Genomic DNA, 18,020 nt, shown 5'->3' with positions numbered 1-18,020 from the left:
CGGTTCTCCAATTCTGTGAGGTGGAAGAATCCTTTGTTCTCTCCATGAAAAGACTCTGTCTCTTTATACTGGGGCCATGAGGCAGGACATTCTCCTTTGGAATTTTACGACCGCCTTCACACAGCCTTGTGTCAGAAGTATAGAGGTCGGGGGATGGTGCATAGAAAAGGCTTGGTGCAGAGGGGGGGGGGTTCAACTGCGTTCTCTGTACCCAGAGAGAGGGCAACGTCATGACAGTAGATTGATGAGTAAAACATATAATTTAATACATTTTAGAATAAGGCTGTAACGTAACAAAATGTGGAAAAAGTCAAGGGACCTGAATACTTTCTGAATGCACTGTATGTATGTAAATTATTGTTATTTATTTTAAAACATTTGGTCAGGGGCTTCCAAGCGGCCAGGGGCCCTAAGCAACCGCTTATGTCGGTTATGACTAGGGCCGGCCCTGCTACCTGCTCCAAAGATAGGCCTGTGTAAAAATCTGTATTTTTATAGGCTGATAGTCAGCCTGCTCCCTCCACCTTGTCCAGGTCATTACAGAACTCACCTCCATAGTAATAGTCTATCATAGGGCATTAATGACCTGTCATATTGTGGTAATAACCTGTCAAACCTGGCATGTTGTTTATTCTCGCATTTCACAGATAGTGTAGCTGTCAAACCAAGGCTATTTATTTTCTCATAAAGAAGTTTTGTATCCAAAATGTACAATATCAAGCTAGACCACATTAGAACTGGATTTGTAGAGTCAATGAGCAAAAGTAAACATTATGAAGAGCCTAGTATATTTAAGCAATAAGGCCTGAGGGGGTGTGGTATATGGCCAATATACCATGGCTAAGGGCTGTTCTTAAGCATGACACGACGAGGAGTCCCTGGATACAGATCTTAGCAATGATATAATGGCCATATACCACAAACCCCCGAGATGCCTTATTGCTATTATAAACTGGTTACAGTACCAATGTAATTAGAAAAGCAAAATACATGTTTTGTCATAACCGGGGTATACCGTCTGATATACTACGGTTTTCAGCCAATCAGCATTCAGGGCTCAAACCAACCAGTTTATAATTAAGCAATAAGGCCCGAGGGGGTGTGGTATATGGCCAATATACCACGGCTAAGGGTTGTTCTTAGGCACAACACACCGGCTATACCACAGCTTTCAGCCAATCAGCATTCAAGACTTGACCCACCAAGTTTATAAAGGGAAATAATGCACGCTCTAGAATGCCCTTCTTTTTACTGCTCTAATTACGTTGGTAACCAGTTTATAATAACAATTAGGCACCTTGGGTGTTTGTGTTATATTGCCAATATACCATGGCTAAGGGCGTTGCGTTGTGCATAAGAAATGCCCTTAGCAATGGTATATTTAAGCAATAAGGCACGAGGGGGTGTGGTACTGTATATGGCCAATATACCACGGCTAAGTGTTGTTCTTAGGTGTAACCGATGTGAAATGGCTAGTTAGTTAGCGGTAGTGCGCGCTAATAGCGTTTCAATCAGTGACGTCACTCGCTCTGAGACTTGAAGTAGGGTTTCCCCTTGCGTCGCAAGGGCCGCGGCTTTTGTGGCGCGATGGGTAACGATGCTTCGTGGGGTGTCAGTTGTTGATGTGTGCAAGGGTCCCTGGTTCGAGCCCGGGTTGGGGCGAAGAGAGGGACGGAACCTACACTGTTACATAGGCACAACGCGGCCTTATTGCTATTACAGTATAAACTGGTTACCAACGTAATTAGAGCAGTACAAATAAATGTTTTGTCATACCCGTGGTATACGGTCTGATATACCATGCCTGTCGGCCAATCAGCATTCAGGGCTTGAACCAGCCAGTTTATAATGGCATATAACACACCCCATATTTGCACGGTAGTATTCAATGGCTATAGTTCATTTTTATGTTTGAGATGCTTTTGAAAGCAAAAGTCGAATTGAAAACAGTATTGGCATTGTTGAATTCAATTTTCATAATAGCATGCTAGGACTGATGGTTTGGCCAGCTAAACTAGCAAGTCTGTTTGTTTGGTTACCACAGCAACTACTGTAGCTATCTAGTTAACTTGCTAGCTAGTTCAGTGGATGTTGAACACATTTCTACCAGCAAATGAACACATTTCTAGTGGCAAATGTGTTCAATTATAGCCATGATAATCAGCTCGGGGCTCTGTGCGTTCACTGGGAAATATTAGAATGCCTAGCCATCGTTGATTATCCCTTACATAATTAATAACACCACCATTCAATTACTGTGACTTAGTGAGTGAGTGGTGTCACTAGCCTTACTGATTTTAGAGTAGGTATTTGATCATCCTAGATGTTGTTTCTCTCTTCTGTGTTAGGGACAGAATTAAATATACTGGGGGGGGGGAAGGTTGTCTAACTTTTTTTATGTAATATTTTTATTGGGCACAGGGGAGGGTAGTTCATTTTTTCCCTGGTTTACATTCGCTCTTTTGCAGGTTTTACTTTATAATTTCTTCCATATATCCACATTTTCTCATCTGCTTGCATGCACCTCCCCTATATCAATGGGTTTTTGTACTTCCCTTATGCACTATGCTTTTCTACATTTTACATTTTACATTTACGTCATTTAGCAGACGCTCTTATCCAGAGCAACTTTTTCTGCACGTTAACTATTACTATACCACAGGTCAATAGTCTACCAGTCTGCCTATCCTGCCCTCTATCCACCATTCATAGTGACAATAGTAGTGGGTGGATCATTTGTCCGGACCTGAAATATGCTAACTAGCAATCATATAACACATAAACATTTATTCAAAGGTGCATCAATTTTCAATATGAATCCACAAGAACAAATAGGAATAGCTGATAGGCAGCTGAGAGGCCAGGTGTGTCATTGCGCATGAAAGAACAGTGAGACACACAGCTCAAAAAGCTCCCCTATTGATCTTGTTTAGGGACAATACAATTATCCTACCTAGACTAGCCTACAACAACACAATGCAATGAATATTTGCATTATTGTTTTCAAGTGGGTACAACATTCTACTCTAGTCCGGAAACCGCAGTGGAGATGTCCTTTGAATAATGGTGCAAAAGCCCTGTGATTTGAACGTTTCATTCCATTTGGATCAGTTGTGGGTCTATTTTCAACAGTTTATAAGGTCTAGAAAGGGACAGTAGCAGGCCAGTCTGGCTGTATTTTAACTTCTGATACTGAGATGCTCTGTCTGTTGCAGACCATCATTCTCCCAAGTCATCCTATAATAATGTGGCCACATTTGCTCCCAGCAGGCCCAGTTATTCAGGAAGGCTTAACACATGCTCTGCCTCCTCTCCAATCGGAGCGGCTTTTCCTCACGCACCTAGAACATAATACTTCTATATAGCCTTTGTCATTTAACTGTATTACCTTTATATGCCTTGTATTTGAGGTAGATGTGTACATGCAGGCAGGGTAAAGTGACTAGGCATAAGGATAGATAATAATAAGACTAAAATAAAGAACAGTGTACACTCCATAAACACAACCAGTCACAATGTTTTAACTTGATTAGGCTACTTCAAATGTCCTGTAGGCTATCTGTGCACGTTCGTCCAAAATTTAATTCCAGCATCTAAACTGTGCAGCAGCCATTTGATGAATGGAAAGAGACATCTGTTACAAAACACCAGAATGTTTAATGATATTGGGAGATTGTGAAGACAAGCCTTCAATACTGGCTAGGCCTGCAAGGTAGGGACGGATATATTTTCTGTTTGTCAAGAGTTACATAGACTAAGCCTGTTTTATTGTGATGTTGAAAATGCAAACCATGATATTGAAGTGCCCGAAGTCGATACATGCTTTACTTATTGGTTGTGTGGTGCATTGGTACAGAATCCTGTTGGTGGATAACTAGTTGCATATATTATATATAATTATGAATATAGCATCAAAATATAGAAAATCTGATTTCCCCCTAGCTGATCATTGTGTGCAGCCAGCTCTGATTGTTGTGTAATGAAACAGGCAGAGTGAGTAAGCTCGTCTGTGGTAGTAGGCGAACCCTCTACCTTCTGGCCCGTATCCCTGCCTGGCATCGACTGTGCCACAAATGCATGCTGATGTCGGAACAGTTATTTTTATTTGTGGCCGTCAACATTATTTTGAGTAAATTTAACGAGGGGGGAGGGTGTGCAATTTTTTTTACAGTACAAGGGGAGGGTCATGTGAAAATAGTTTTTACGTTGAGGAGGGGCGGGACATATTTTTTATGTCAACTACCAGCACATTTCTAATGGTCGCTAATGTCTGAGTTTGAGAGGAAACCAGCTGGAAATGCTTTGCATAAAGAAAGAATTATTGGATGTTTTCTCTGTTATCAAGCATTAACAGGTCATGGCTCGGCACAATTCATTATGTGTGCCAGACATTCCACCAGCTTTGCTGCCTCGGAATGGAGTGTCAGCAAACAGAACCGGGCATATTTCACATTAATGCCCTGTGAGCAATCACAGCCTCTGGGTGAGTTTGCATTTTGCTCCAGGGCAGTGGGAAGTCGTGAGCCTGTGGTAACAGCGTAACTGCAGCACCCTTTGCCAATACTGAATGGCTCCCAAGTGTTTGTGTAAGCATAGTCTGCCAGTCTGTCAGTCAGAAATGTGCATTGGTCTGACTTAAAATTACTGCAACCAGACAGCTTGTCAGATAAAGCTGTTCAGTCAAAGGCTTGAAGGAAATGGCAGGCCTATAGTCCTCAAATCACATGTGCCTAATACAACAGGTGTAGACTTAACCATGAAATGTTTGCCTATGAGCCCTTCCCAACAATGATGAGTTAGAAAATACAAATAGCAACATGAGGAATAAAATACACAAGAATGGAGCTATATACAGAGAGTACCAGTACCAGATCAATGTGGAGCTATATACAGAGAGTACCAGTACCAGATCAATGTGGAGCTATATACAGGAAGTACCAGTACCAGATCAATGTGGAGCTATATACAGGAAGTACCAGTACCAGATCAATGTGGAGCTATATACAGGGAGTACCAGTACCAGATCAATGTGGAGCTATATACAGAGAGTACCAGTACCAGATCAATGTGGAGCTATATACAGGGAGTACCAGTACCAGATCAATGTGGAGCTATATACAGGGAGTACCAGTACCAGATCAATGTGGAGCTATATACAGGGAGTACCAGTACTAGATCAATGTGGAGCTATATACAGGCAGTACCAGTACCAGATCAATGTGGAGCTATATACAGGGAGTACCAGTACCAGATCAATGTGGAGCTATATACAGGGAGTACCAGTACCAGATCAATGTGGAGCTATATACAGGGAGTACCAGTACCAGATCAATGTGGAGCTATATACAGGGAGTACCAGTACCAGATCAATGTGGAGCTATATACAGGGAGTACCAGTACCAGATCAATGTGGAGCTATATACAGGGAGTACCAGTACCAGATCAATGTGGAGCTATATACAGGGAGTACCAGTACCAGATCAATGTGGAGCTATATACAGGGAGTACCAGTAACAGATCAATGTGGAGCTATATACAGAGAGTACCAGTACCAGATCAATGTGGAGCTATATACAGGGAGTACCAGTACCAGATCAATGTGGAGCTATATACAGGGAGTACCAGTACCAGATCATTGTGGAGCTATATACAGAGAGTACCAGTACCAGATCAATGTGGAGCTATATACAGGGAGTACCAGTACCAGATCAATGTGGAGCTATATACAGGGAGTACCAGTACCAGATCAATGTGCAGAGGTACAAGGTACTTGAGGTAGATATGTACATGAAGGCAGGGTAACATGACTAGTCATAAGAATAGAGAATAATATGAGTAAAATAAAAAACAGCGTACACTCTTAGAAACAAAAGTGCTACTGTATCTATGGCTGTCACCATAGGAAAACCCTTTGAATAACCTTTTTTTTGGTTGCAGGTAGAACCCTTTTGGATTCCATGTAGAAACCTTTCTACAGAGGGTTCTACATGGAACCCAAAAGGGTCTTACCTGGAGCCAAAAAGGGTTCTACCTGGAACTATAAAAGGTTCTCTTATGGGGACAGCTGAAGAACCATTTTGGATTTAAAAAAATTCGAAGAAAGTAGCAGCAGCGTATGATGAGTGTAAAAGTTTTTTTTTTGTTATGTTGGTATGTGTGTGTGTATGTGTGTTTGTGTTGTTGGCATGTGTGTGTGTGTGTGTCTTGTGTGTGTGTGTGCGTACAGTATGTAGTGAATGTGAATATGTGTGGGTTTTGTGTGAGAGTGTTTGTGTAGTGTGTGTATATAGTGTGTATATATGGTCTTGTGAGTGTGCATAGAATCAGTGCAAGATAGGATCAGTGCAGATAGTCCAGGTAACCATTATTTAACTATTTAGCAGTCTGATGGCTATGTAGCAGTCTTATGGTTTTGGGACCGAAGCTGTCTCTGAGCCTGTTGGTCAGAGAGCTGATGCTTCGGTATCGTTTGCCGGACGGTAGCAGAGTGAACATTCTACGGCAAGGGTGGGCAACTCCAGTCCTCGGGGGCCAGAGTGGTGTCACACTTTTTCCCCATCCCAACCTAACTCAGCTGATTAAATTAATTGCATTCTAAACGGAAAATCATGGTTAGTTGATTATTGGAGTCAGGTGTGTTAGCTGCAGCTGGGGCAAAAGTGTGACACCAATCAGGCCCCCGAGGACTGGAGTTACTCATCCCTGGTCTATGGCTTGGGTGGCTAAAGTCTTCGTTAATTATTTTGTCCTTCCTCTGACACCGCCTGATATAGAGGTCCTGGATGGCAGGGAGCTCAGCCCCAGTGATGTACTGGGCTGTCCACACCACCCTCTGTAGCGCTTTGCGGTCGAGGGTTGTGCATTTGCCATAAGCGGTGATGCAGCCAGTCAAGATGCTCTCGATGGTGCAGCTGTAGAACTTTTTGAGGAAGCAAATCTTTTCAGCCTCCTGAGGGGGAAGAGGTGCTGTTTTGCCCTCTTCACGACTGTGCAGGTGCGTGTGGACCGTGTTATGCCCTTAGTGATGTAGACACCAAAGAACCTGAAGCTCTCGATGTGCATGGGGAGGGAGGGTGCACTCCCCTCTTTCTCCTGTTGTAGTCCACGATCAGCTCCTTGGTCTTACTGAGGTTGAGGGAGTGATTGTTGTGTTGGCACCACATTGCCAAGTCTCTGACCTCCTCCCTGTACACTGTCTCCTCAGCGTCGGTGATAAGGCCTACCACTATTGTATCAGCAAACTTGATGATGGTGTTGAGTCTTGGCCATGTTCTGGCCATGTTCTGTGCCACCCGGCACAGCCAGAAGAGGACTGGCCACCCCTCATAGCCTGGTTCCTCTTTAGGTTTCTTCCTAGGTTTTGGCCTTTCTAGAGAGTTTTTCCTAGCCGCCGTGCTTCTAAACCTGCATTACTTGCTGTTTGGGGTTTTAGGCTGGATTTCTGTATAGCACTTTGAGATATCAGCTGTAAGAAGGGCTATATAAATAAATTTGATTTGATGGCTATGCAGTCGTGGTTGAACAGGGAGTACAGGAGAGGACTAAGCACACAGCATTGAGGGGGCCCAGCATTGAGGGGGCCCTCTGCGTGGCAGAGGTGTTGTTGCCTACCCTCACCCCTTGGGGCCGGCCCATCAGGAAGTCCAGGATCCAGTTACAGAGAGAGGTGTTCAGTCCCAGGGTCCCCAGCTGAGGGGACTATGGTGTTGAATGCTGAGCTGTAGTCGATGAACAGCATTCTCACATCGTTATTTCCCAACTTGTCCAGGTGGGAGAGGGCATTGTGATGTGCAATAGAGATTGCGTCATCTGTGGATCTGTCGGTGCGGTATGCGAATTGGAGTGGGTATACGGTGTCTGGAATGATGGTGTGAGTCATGACCAGCCTTTCAAAGCACTTCATAATTACAAATGTGAGTGCTACTGGGTGATAGGCACATGAGACCTGCTGGTAAAAGTGAGGTAGAACATCCTACCAATTAATGAAAAGTGTCAAGCTCCGGAGAAGACCCAGATGCAGACAGTTTCGAAGTAACAAAAGTTTATTACAAAAACAGGGGGGCAGGCAAACGACAGGTCAAGGGCAGGCAGAGGTCAGAAAAGAATTGAACACAATTTTGGCTCTCCCACCTTAACAAGGGTAGAAACTATTCTGAAATGAGCAGACTATTAATTGGTGTGGAAGATGGGCCTACATACTTAAGGATAGGTCTACATACTTGGACTTGAACTACACTGACACATTGCCAGGACAAATTCAATCAATGTCCATGGTTTCATAGTGTTCAGTTGGCCCCTAGAAAGGGAACAAAGGAACCGCAAGAAAGAGAGGAAGAGCAAAATCTGAAATCCAATTCCATCAAACCCATGTGAGCAATTATCATAATTACATACTAGAGGGGGTTTTTTCTGTCTGGGAACTGAAGCAGAAAGAAGAGAATCCCACAGATAGAAATTGGCTGTGTCTGAGTAGGTGGTGGAGAGGAGGAGGGGGGAGAAGGAAGGGGAAGGAGAGAGAAAAGGTAGTGTAGTGAAGAAGAGAGGGTGGTGAGAAAGATGGAGGAGGTGTGAGAGAGGTGAAGTGCGTAGAACAGGGCGTGAGAACAGACACTTGATTTTACACTAGCTCTGGTTACTCATTACTGCACTGGCACACCCCTTCTATTCTCCCGCTCTGTCTCCTCTCCTCTCTCCCTCTCTCTTTTCCTTATTTATGGATCCGTTCCTCTCTCATCACCTCCCTGCTTTCCTTTTCCATCCTCTCCCACTCTTCTCTCTTTCCGTGTGTCCTCTTCTCTCTTCTCTCTTTCCTTGTGTCCTCTTCTCTCTTATCCTCTCATGTACTACCCTCTCTCTCTTTCTCTCCCTTCCTCTATTCCTCCCTCCTCATCCCTCTCCTCATTTATTTCTCCACCCTCAGGAGCAGTGTGAGTCGTGAGTCTTTCAAAATGCTGGCATTGTCTACCCTCCAACCCTGAACCCACCCCCCGCCCCACACCCAGCTGCTTAGAAGGATGGAGACAGAAACGATGCCCTTAGAGCACAAACACACACCCACACACCCACACACACACACTTCATCATTCTTTCAGACACAGCAAACTCAACCCCAACCCCTTACACCAACCCGCGCACACACCATGTATCATTGCATCACCATTTCATAACCTCCTCATTTTCTCTCCTCTAATTTAATTCATCATTTTTTTCTCCCTCTCTCTCTTTCGTAGCCCCCGCTATGCATATTAATGACACATGGAGAAGGATTGATTAAAATCGCACCAAGGAAAGAGTGTATGAGCACACAATTAAATGACAGCTTATTCTCTAGGAGAGGAACACATTTATAATGGATTTATACTGTATCGTTAAAAATCCCATTGTATATGCATACACTTTACATATCACCTCCGTTAATATGGAGTAAACAAAAGCAGCCTAAATATTCACTGACTATGTTGCAACTCAATATTAGATAGATGACATCTTAAATGGTAACCTGACGTATTCTCCTATTCCCCTCATCAAAAGTTCACTCCGAATCCACAGACGATGTAATTGACATTACACTGCACACTGCCCTTTCCCATCTGGACAAGAGGAATACCTATGTAAGAATGCTGTTCATTGACTACAGCTCAGCCTTCAACACTATAGTACCCTCCAAGCTCATCATTAAGCTCGGGGCCCTGGGTCTGAACCCCGCCCTGTGCAACTGGGTCCTGGACTTCCTGACGGGCCGCCCCCAGGTGGTGAAGGTAGGAAACAACACCTCGACTACGCTGACCCTCAACACAGGGGCCCCACAAGGGTGTGTGCTCAGCCCCCTCCTGTACTCACTCAATCATCAAGTTTGCAGATGACACAACAGTCGTAGGCCTGATTACCAACAATGACGAGACAGCCTACAGGAAGGAGGTGAGGGCCCTGGCAGAGTGGTGCCAGGAAAAGAACCTCTCCCTCAATGTCAACAAAACTAAGGAGCTGATCATAGACTTCAGGAGACAGTAGAGGGAGCACGCCCCCATCCACATCAATGGGACCGCAGTGGAGAAGGTGAAAAGTTCCTCAGTGTACACATCACTGACAATCTGAAATGGTCCACCCACACAGACAGTGTGGTAGAGAAGGCACAACAGAGCCTCTTCAAGGCTGAATAAATGAGTCTTTGCCCCTAAGACCCTCACAAAGTTTTACAGATGCACCATTGAGAGCATCCTGTCGGTCTGAATCAATGCCTGGTAGAGGAACTGCACAGCCCGCAACCGCAGGGCTCTCCAGAGGGTGGTGCGGTCTGCCCAACACATCACCGGGGACACACTGCCTGCCTTCCAGGACACCTACAGCACACGATGTCACAGGAAGGCCAAAAAGATCATCAAGGACAACAACCACCAGAGCCACAGCCTGTTCCCCCGCTATCTTCCAGAAGGCAAGGTCAGTACAGGTGCATCAAAGCTGGGACCTAGATAATGAAAAAGATATTCTATCTCAAGGCCATCAGACTGTTAAATAGCCATCACTAGCCGGCCTCCACCCAGTACCCTGCCCTGAACTTAGTCACTGTCCCTAGCTGACTACCACCCGGTTACTCAACCCTGCACCTTAGAGGCTGCTGCCCCATGTACATAGACATGGAATCACTGGTCACTTTAATAAGGAACACTGGCCACTTTAATAATGTTTACATACTGTTTTAACTCATTCCATATGGATATACTGTATTCTACTGTATTCTAGTCAATGCCACTCCGACATTGCTTGTCCTAATATTTATATATTTCTTAATTCCATTATTTTACTTGTAGATTTGTGTGTATTGTTGTGAATTGTTAGATACTACTGCACTGTTGGAGCTAGGAACATAAGTATTTCGCTACACCCGCAATAACATCTGCTAAATATGTGTATATGACCAATAAGATGTGATTTGATTTGATTATCCTTTAAGGTATGACTTTTTTCTGTACCACTCAGTCAGACAATGCCGCTATGTGGAAAGTATACCTCCATTTCAGATAGAGACCAGGAACCCATCTACTGTGTCAAAATCCAATGTATGTCAATAATGGGATCTGGTTTCCTCGATGTCCCAAAACGCCAGCATAGAGCCAGTAGAGGTTATAGGTCACAAAGCAATTCTTTTTGGGTCTATTTTTAGAGCTAGAATTCTCTGCAGAGTGGATTCTGTCTGAAGGGTATTGACTATTTCTCTAGCACAGGTATTATACGGTTGATGTTGGTTTTGACAGTCTGGGTCCATGCCTGCAGAGGCTGGAGCTTTTAATCAATCTTTACAGTTCCCAGGTCTGCCTTTGCTTTTTCTCTGAGGCCCTGGTCCAATTGAACATTCGTCCTTCTTTCCTCCATTCCTTTTTTAATCACTGATCTGTGTGTGATTGGATAGCAATCATCTCCGATCTTGGAGTGTCTAGTGGGTAGGACTATATGGGTACTATGGGGGTGCTTTGTAATTAAGAATACATTGGAAGCATTTTTAAGGATGTCTTTTAAACAACTGCTCCATCCCTAAGTCTCCATTCATTTGAGGAATTATGCATATCCAAACACGGGTCAGGATCTGGACGAAACATAATTAGAACCAAATGAATGTCGACTCATTTTTTGCTGCTACCCAGTGTCACCTACTTGATTCCTCCACAACAGTCTTCATCTGGCTACTCAGGTTAAAACCCCATCAAAGACCATTAAGGCTGGAAACGATGCTGTACCATAAGGCTAAAATTAAGATTACACACGGGAACAGTAAACAGTGAGCGAGCGGACATTCACTCTCTTTTCATCTCCGTTTTGACAGACTCGACTGGAAGCCTTTGAAAAAAAAAACCCTGGAGGAAACAAAGGTTGAGAAGGGTTTTAGCGTCGCACAAGCTCAAGGGGTACAGCATTTGAAGAGAAGACTTCTAAGCTGTGTGCATGGGTAAAGGGGAAGAGAGAGAGAGAGAAAGGGAGAGAGAGCCTTCCCATCACTCTGTTGAGCGCTGGGAGGTGGAGAGGAGACATGAAAGATCTAGGCCCTGCCTTGACCGTTTGTGTGAAGAATCACAAGGCGTCATTGTCGCTCTGTAATCCAATACTGTCTTGTATGTTTTGCCCATGAGTGACTTCCTTCAGGTGGTTTGAGGTTCTGAAAGGAGAATAACACTTTATGGAAATCTATACTGGAAATGATGTATGAAATGTTACACACACAGCAGCAAACAAACAAATGAATGCATGCACACACACAAGCAAGCATATACACACACACACACACACACACACACACACACACACACACACACACACACACACACACACACACACAGTAACTGTATACACACACACACACACACACACACACACACACACACACACACACACCACACACACACACACACACACACACGTGTTCCACACTCCAAGGCTAAACGCAATTTACACACTTACACACAAACAGTCTGGCTCTACCCTGCTGCTGGCTGTCTGTAATTAATTCACGGTGAAAATGTACCCGGGCCCCATTCTACTCTGCTATTTCATTTAGTGTAGGATCCAGTGAAGCAAGGAGTCTAGCCATGCTGATTTCCACCTTATCAGATTTCTTCAGATATTTCATCCGACGTTTGCCACCAAATAAATGTGGTTGTTGATCTACTTCACAGCTTGATTTGAGGAGGGTGGCAGTACTATGTATGGACACAGACGGTTCATCTCAAAAGTCTAAAACTGCCTCCCTGTCTGCTATCCTCTATCTACACTGATATGAACGAGCTGGAAAGGCCTGGAGCTAATTCACACCAAGAATCCTATTGCTTTGACCTCTCCTGTTTTCGGATCATAGTGCCTGTCTGTGTGGCCTATGGGGCTTCTGTGTGTTTGTGTTTGTGTGTCTAACTCTCTCTCCCCCTCTGTTTCTCTAGATGCGTTCGACGCGGGGTGTGTCAGTGTGGCCGGTGGGGCTGGTCAGTGGGCGGAGGTACGAGCGCCCCATAGTCGAGAAGGGCAAAGTGGTGGGCTGGTACACTGGCTGGAGGCCCGACCGCCCCTTCGCCATCGACATGGCAGGTAAGAGCACATCTAATCATCTGGGGCAGAGGAACTGAACCCAATGTTTTTTAAACCTGGAATGCGGCCCAACATGGTGTTGTAAACTGCTTCACACTACTAATGGGCTCTTGTGTTTGGGGTGAGGAGTGGGAGACTGTTCTCGGTCTCTCTCTAAAAGGGTGCGTCAGGGAACGGTGCTTCTCAGCTGTAAGCACATCTAAAAGGAAAGTGGGATGCTACTCACCACTTCAGCCTTCTCTCTCTCCCTCTTTCTCCTCTCTCTCTGCTCTGTCCATAACAAACCCATCTAGTGGGCCCTCCTGCATTAATGGTTCTGCTAACCACACACTGACACTCAAGCGTGCAAAGAAAGAGACACAGCCAGACATGCGATACACATAGACACGTTTTACCCATACTCTGTGCTAACAAACAAACACACACACACACACACACACACACACACACACACACACACACCACACACCACACACCACACACACACACAGACAATTAAGACATTGTAACAGAAGAGCCTACTCCTCTCCTCATCTCCGTCTCCCCTTATCAACCTTTTTCCTTTTCTCCTTTCCTCTACTCTCCCTATCTCCCCTAGTCTTTCTTATTGTTCTGTGTGATTCAGTTGGTAGAGCATGGCTCTTGTAATGCTAAGGTTCATGGGTCAAATTCCTGCTGGGGTCACCCATATGAAAATATATGGACCCATTATTAAGTCGCGTTGGATAAAAGCGCCTGCTAAATGGCGATAGCTAGCCTAGCGGTTACAAAGTTGGGCCAGTAACCGAAAGGTCGCTGGTTTGAATACCTGAGCGGACAAGGTGAAAAATCTGTTGATGTGCCAATGAGCAAGGCACTCAATCCCAATTTACTCCAGGGGTGCCGTACTACTATGACTGACCCTGTAAAAAAAAACATTTCACTCCATTAAAAGAAAAACAAATTGATCAGAAATACAGTATAGACATTGTTAATGTTGTAAATGACTATTGTAGCTGGAAACGGCTGATTTTTTATGGAATATTTACATAGGCGTACAGAGGCCCATTATCAGCAACCATCACTTCTCAACGTCAACAGTGAAGCGGCTCTGGGATGCTGACCTTCTAGTTCCTTTGTCCAGTGTCTGTGCTCTGCCTAGAAGGCCATCGTCTCGGCATCGCCTCTTCACTGTTGACGTTGACACTGGTGTTTTGCGGGTACTATTTAATGAAGCTGCCAGTTGAGGATTTGTGAGGTGTCTGTTTCTCAAACTAGACACTCTAATATACTTGTCCTTTTGCTCAGTTGTGCACCGGGGCCTCCCACTCCTCTTTCTATTCTGGTTAGAGACAGTTTGCGCTGTTCTGTGAAGGAAGTAGTGCACAGCGTTGTACGAGATCTTCAGTTTCTTGGCAATTTCTGGCATGGAATAGTCTTCATTTCTCAGAACAAGAATAGACTGACGAGTTTCAGAAGAAAGAACTTTGAGCTTGTAATCGAACCCACAAATGCTGATGCTCCAGATCCTCAACTAGTCTAAAGAAGGCCAGTTTTATTGCTTCTTTAATCAGGACAATGGTTTTCAGCTGTGCAACCATAATTGCAAAAGGGTTTTCTAATGATTAATTAGCCGTTTAAAATGATAAACTTGGATTAGCTAACACAGTGTGCCATTGAAACACAGGAGTGATGGTTGCTGATAATGGGCCTCTGTACGCCTATGTAGATATTCCATTCAAAATCAACCGTTTCCAGCTTCAATAGTCATTTACAACATTAGCAATGTGTGACCCCAAACTTTTGAATGGTAGTGTATATCTTTCAACTCTGCGGTTATGTTTAACGTACAATTTCAATTTATCTAATCAAATACAATCCACAGATTGCGTGTTGAAGATAAATACTTTTACTAAGAGAATTAGTATCTTAGTAATTGACTGACCCGGTCTCTCCATATCTCCTAACAGTACTATTTCTAGGGTCAATTTTAGATCAATGCTATGCATTTTCAGCCATTCCTGAACCTGAGACCAGAAACAGGCTACCTAAGGGCAATACCAAAATAAATGGTCTATTGATTCTGTATCCTCACAACAAAATCTGCAGAGCTTCGATGATTTTATGCCCCAAATATTCAATATTTTGTTGGTGGCAAGAAATCTTTATAATAATTTTAGCTGAAAAGCACGAAGTCTTGAATCTTGCATTGTTTTATATATCAACTCATACCATGGAATCGGTACATCAAAGATCTCTTCCAAACTATTTTGCAATCTGTGTGGCACAGTTCCAAAGATGGCATAGATCAATTCCAAGATGGCATAGCAGTCAGGCGTTTTTTTTTCTTGTCGTATCCCGTGTATATATATTTTTTTCTTCGCATATATTTCGTATATATTTTTTACAAACATTTTTTTAACCTCAACTTCAACATATTCTCCTGCAACCAGCCTCACCCAATGTGGTATGGATCTGCTATTTTCTTTACTCTAGAACCGGAACCCCTAACAGAAGCTAGCCAGCTAACTAGCTACTAGCTAGTAGTCAGCTAGCCACTGCTAGCGGTCATCAGCTAACCTTTAGCCTGGACAACTCCTGCCAGTCTGCACAGCGCGATTCAATCCAGAGCATATCGGACTTCTTTTATCCAAATCTCCGGATTCCTACCACAAGCTCTGAACCTTTTCACCTGGATCATCGCAGCTAGCTAGCTGCTATCCGAGTGGCTACTCCTGGCTAACGTCTCTGTCCCGGAGCAAGCACCAATTAGCCTGGAGCTAGCCTATGTTAGGCCCATCTCCCGGCTAGCTGAAGAGGTCCATCAACCACTCCTTGGGCTGCAATACCTATTTTTCCAATAGGCCTGGACCCCTTTTACTGCCGATACGGAGCCCCGCCGATCCATCATGACTGGACTACCGACGTAATCCGCCCGAGGGGGTTTTCAACAGGCTCCTCCATCGCGACGTCCCCTGAATGCCCATCTGCTTGCCTGCTAGACCCGGCCCACTAGCTGTCTGAATCGCCGTGTCTTCAGCCCGCCAAGCTACTCACTAGACCCCATGATCACTCAGCTACGCATGCCTCTCCCTAATGTCAATATGCCTTGTCCATTGCTGTGTTGATTAGTGATTGTCTTATTTCACTGTAGAGCCACCAGCCCTGCTCAATATGCCTTAGCTAACCGTTTTGTTCCACCTCCCACACATGTGGTGACCTCACCTGGTTTAAATGGTGTCTATAGAGACAATACCTCTCTCATTGTAACTCAATGCCGGTGGTAGCCTAGTGGTTAGAGTGTTGGACTAGTAACCAAAATGTTGCAAGATGAAATCCCCGAGCTGACAAGGTAAAAATCTGTCGTTCTGCCCCTGAACAAGGCAGTTAACCCACTGTTCCTAGGCCGTCATTGAAAATAAGATTTTGTTCTCAACTGACTTGCCTAGTTAAATAAAGGTAAAATAAAAAAACTCAATGCCTAGGTTGACTCACAGCCCACTGTACATTATGCCTTGAATCTATTTATCGTGCCCAGAAACCTGCTCCTTTTACTCTCTGTTCTGAATGTACTAGATGACCAGTTCTTATAGCCTTTATCCGTACCCTTATCCTACTCCTCCTCTGTTCCACTGGTGATGTAGAGGTTAATCCAGGCCCTGCAGTGCCTAGCTCCACTCCCATTCCCCAGGCGCTGTCATTTGTTGACTTCTGTAATCGTAAAAGCCTTGGTTTCATGCATGTTAACCTGTTGGGGCTAAGGGGCAGTATTTGCATGGCCGGATAAAAAACGTACCCGATTTAAACTGGTTACTACTCTTGCCGAGAAACGAGAATATGCATATAATTAGTAGATTTTGATAGAAAACCCTTTAAAGTTTCTAAAACTGTTTGAATGGTGTCTGTGAGTATAACAGAACTCATATGGCAGGCCAAAACCTGAGAAGATTCCATACAGGAAGTGCCCTGTCTGACAATTTGTTCTCCTTCTGTGGCATCTCTATCAAAAACACAGCATCTCTGCTGTAACGTGACATTTCCTAAGGCTTTCATTGGCTCTCAGAAGGCGCCAGAAAGTGTAATGGGGTGTCTGCAGTCTCTGGGCGAAGTACAGGAGCTCTGTTTGTGAGGGGTCAGGCTGGGAACAGTGACACTGGAGATGCGCGTTCATGAGAATTCTCCATTTTTTTCTATCAGCCTTTGAATGAATACAACATCGCCCGGTTGGAATATTATCGCTATTTCACGAGAAAAATCGCATAAAAATGTATTTTAAACAGCGTTTGACATGCTTCGAAGTACGGTAATGGAATATTTAGAATTTTTTTGTCACGAAATGCGCTCGCGCGTCACCCTTCGGATACTGACCTGAACGCACGAACAAAACGGAGCTATTTGAATATAACTATGGATTATGCTGGCCTTCTAGGCAGAGTTCCTCTGTCCAGTGTCTGTGTTCTTTTGAACATCTTAATCTTTTAATTTTATTGGCCGGTCTGAGATATAGCTTTTTCTTTGCAACTCTGCCTAGAAGGCCAGCATCCCGGAGTCGCCTCTTCACTGTTGACGTTGACACTGGTGTTTTGTGGGTACAATTTAATGAAGCTGCCAGTTGCGGACTTGTGAGGCATCTGTTTCTCAAACTAGACACTAATGTACTTGTCCTTTTGCTTAGTTGTGCACCGGGGCCTCCCACTCCTCTTTCTATTCTGGTTAGAGACAGTTTGCGCTGTTCTGTGAAGGGAGTAGTACACAGCTTTGTATGAGATCTTCAGTTTCTTGGCAATTTCTCGCATGGAATAGCCTTCATTTCTCAGAGCAAGAATAGACTGACAAGTTACAGAAGAAAGTACTTTGTTTCTGGCCATTTTGAGCCTGTAATCGAACCCACAAATGCTGATGCTCTAGATACTCAACTAGTCTAAAGAAGGCCAGTTTTATTGCTTCTTTAATTAGTACAACAGTTTTCAGCT

The 18,020-nt window shown here is 44.2% G+C and overlaps 1 protein-coding gene across 1 annotated transcript in view; it reads left to right on the top strand.

Moving 5' to 3' along the window:
* Positions 1-18,020, top strand: part of LOC115193783 (galactosylgalactosylxylosylprotein 3-beta-glucuronosyltransferase 2-like) — a 40,043-nt gene that overhangs the window by 16,578 nt on the left and 5,445 nt on the right. Inside the window, exon 2 of the mRNA XM_029752764.1 lies at positions 12,924-13,068. Coding sequence (XP_029608624.1) covers positions 12,924-13,068 — 145 coding nt within the window. The remainder of the gene's footprint in view (positions 1-12,923; positions 13,069-18,020) is intronic.

Source organism: Salmo trutta, chromosome 5, assembly GCF_901001165.1.
Source record: "Salmo trutta chromosome 5, fSalTru1.1, whole genome shotgun sequence".
Lineage (NCBI taxonomy): Eukaryota > Metazoa > Chordata > Actinopteri > Salmoniformes > Salmonidae > Salmo > Salmo trutta.
This window is presented reverse-complemented; position numbering and strand designations above follow the sequence as displayed.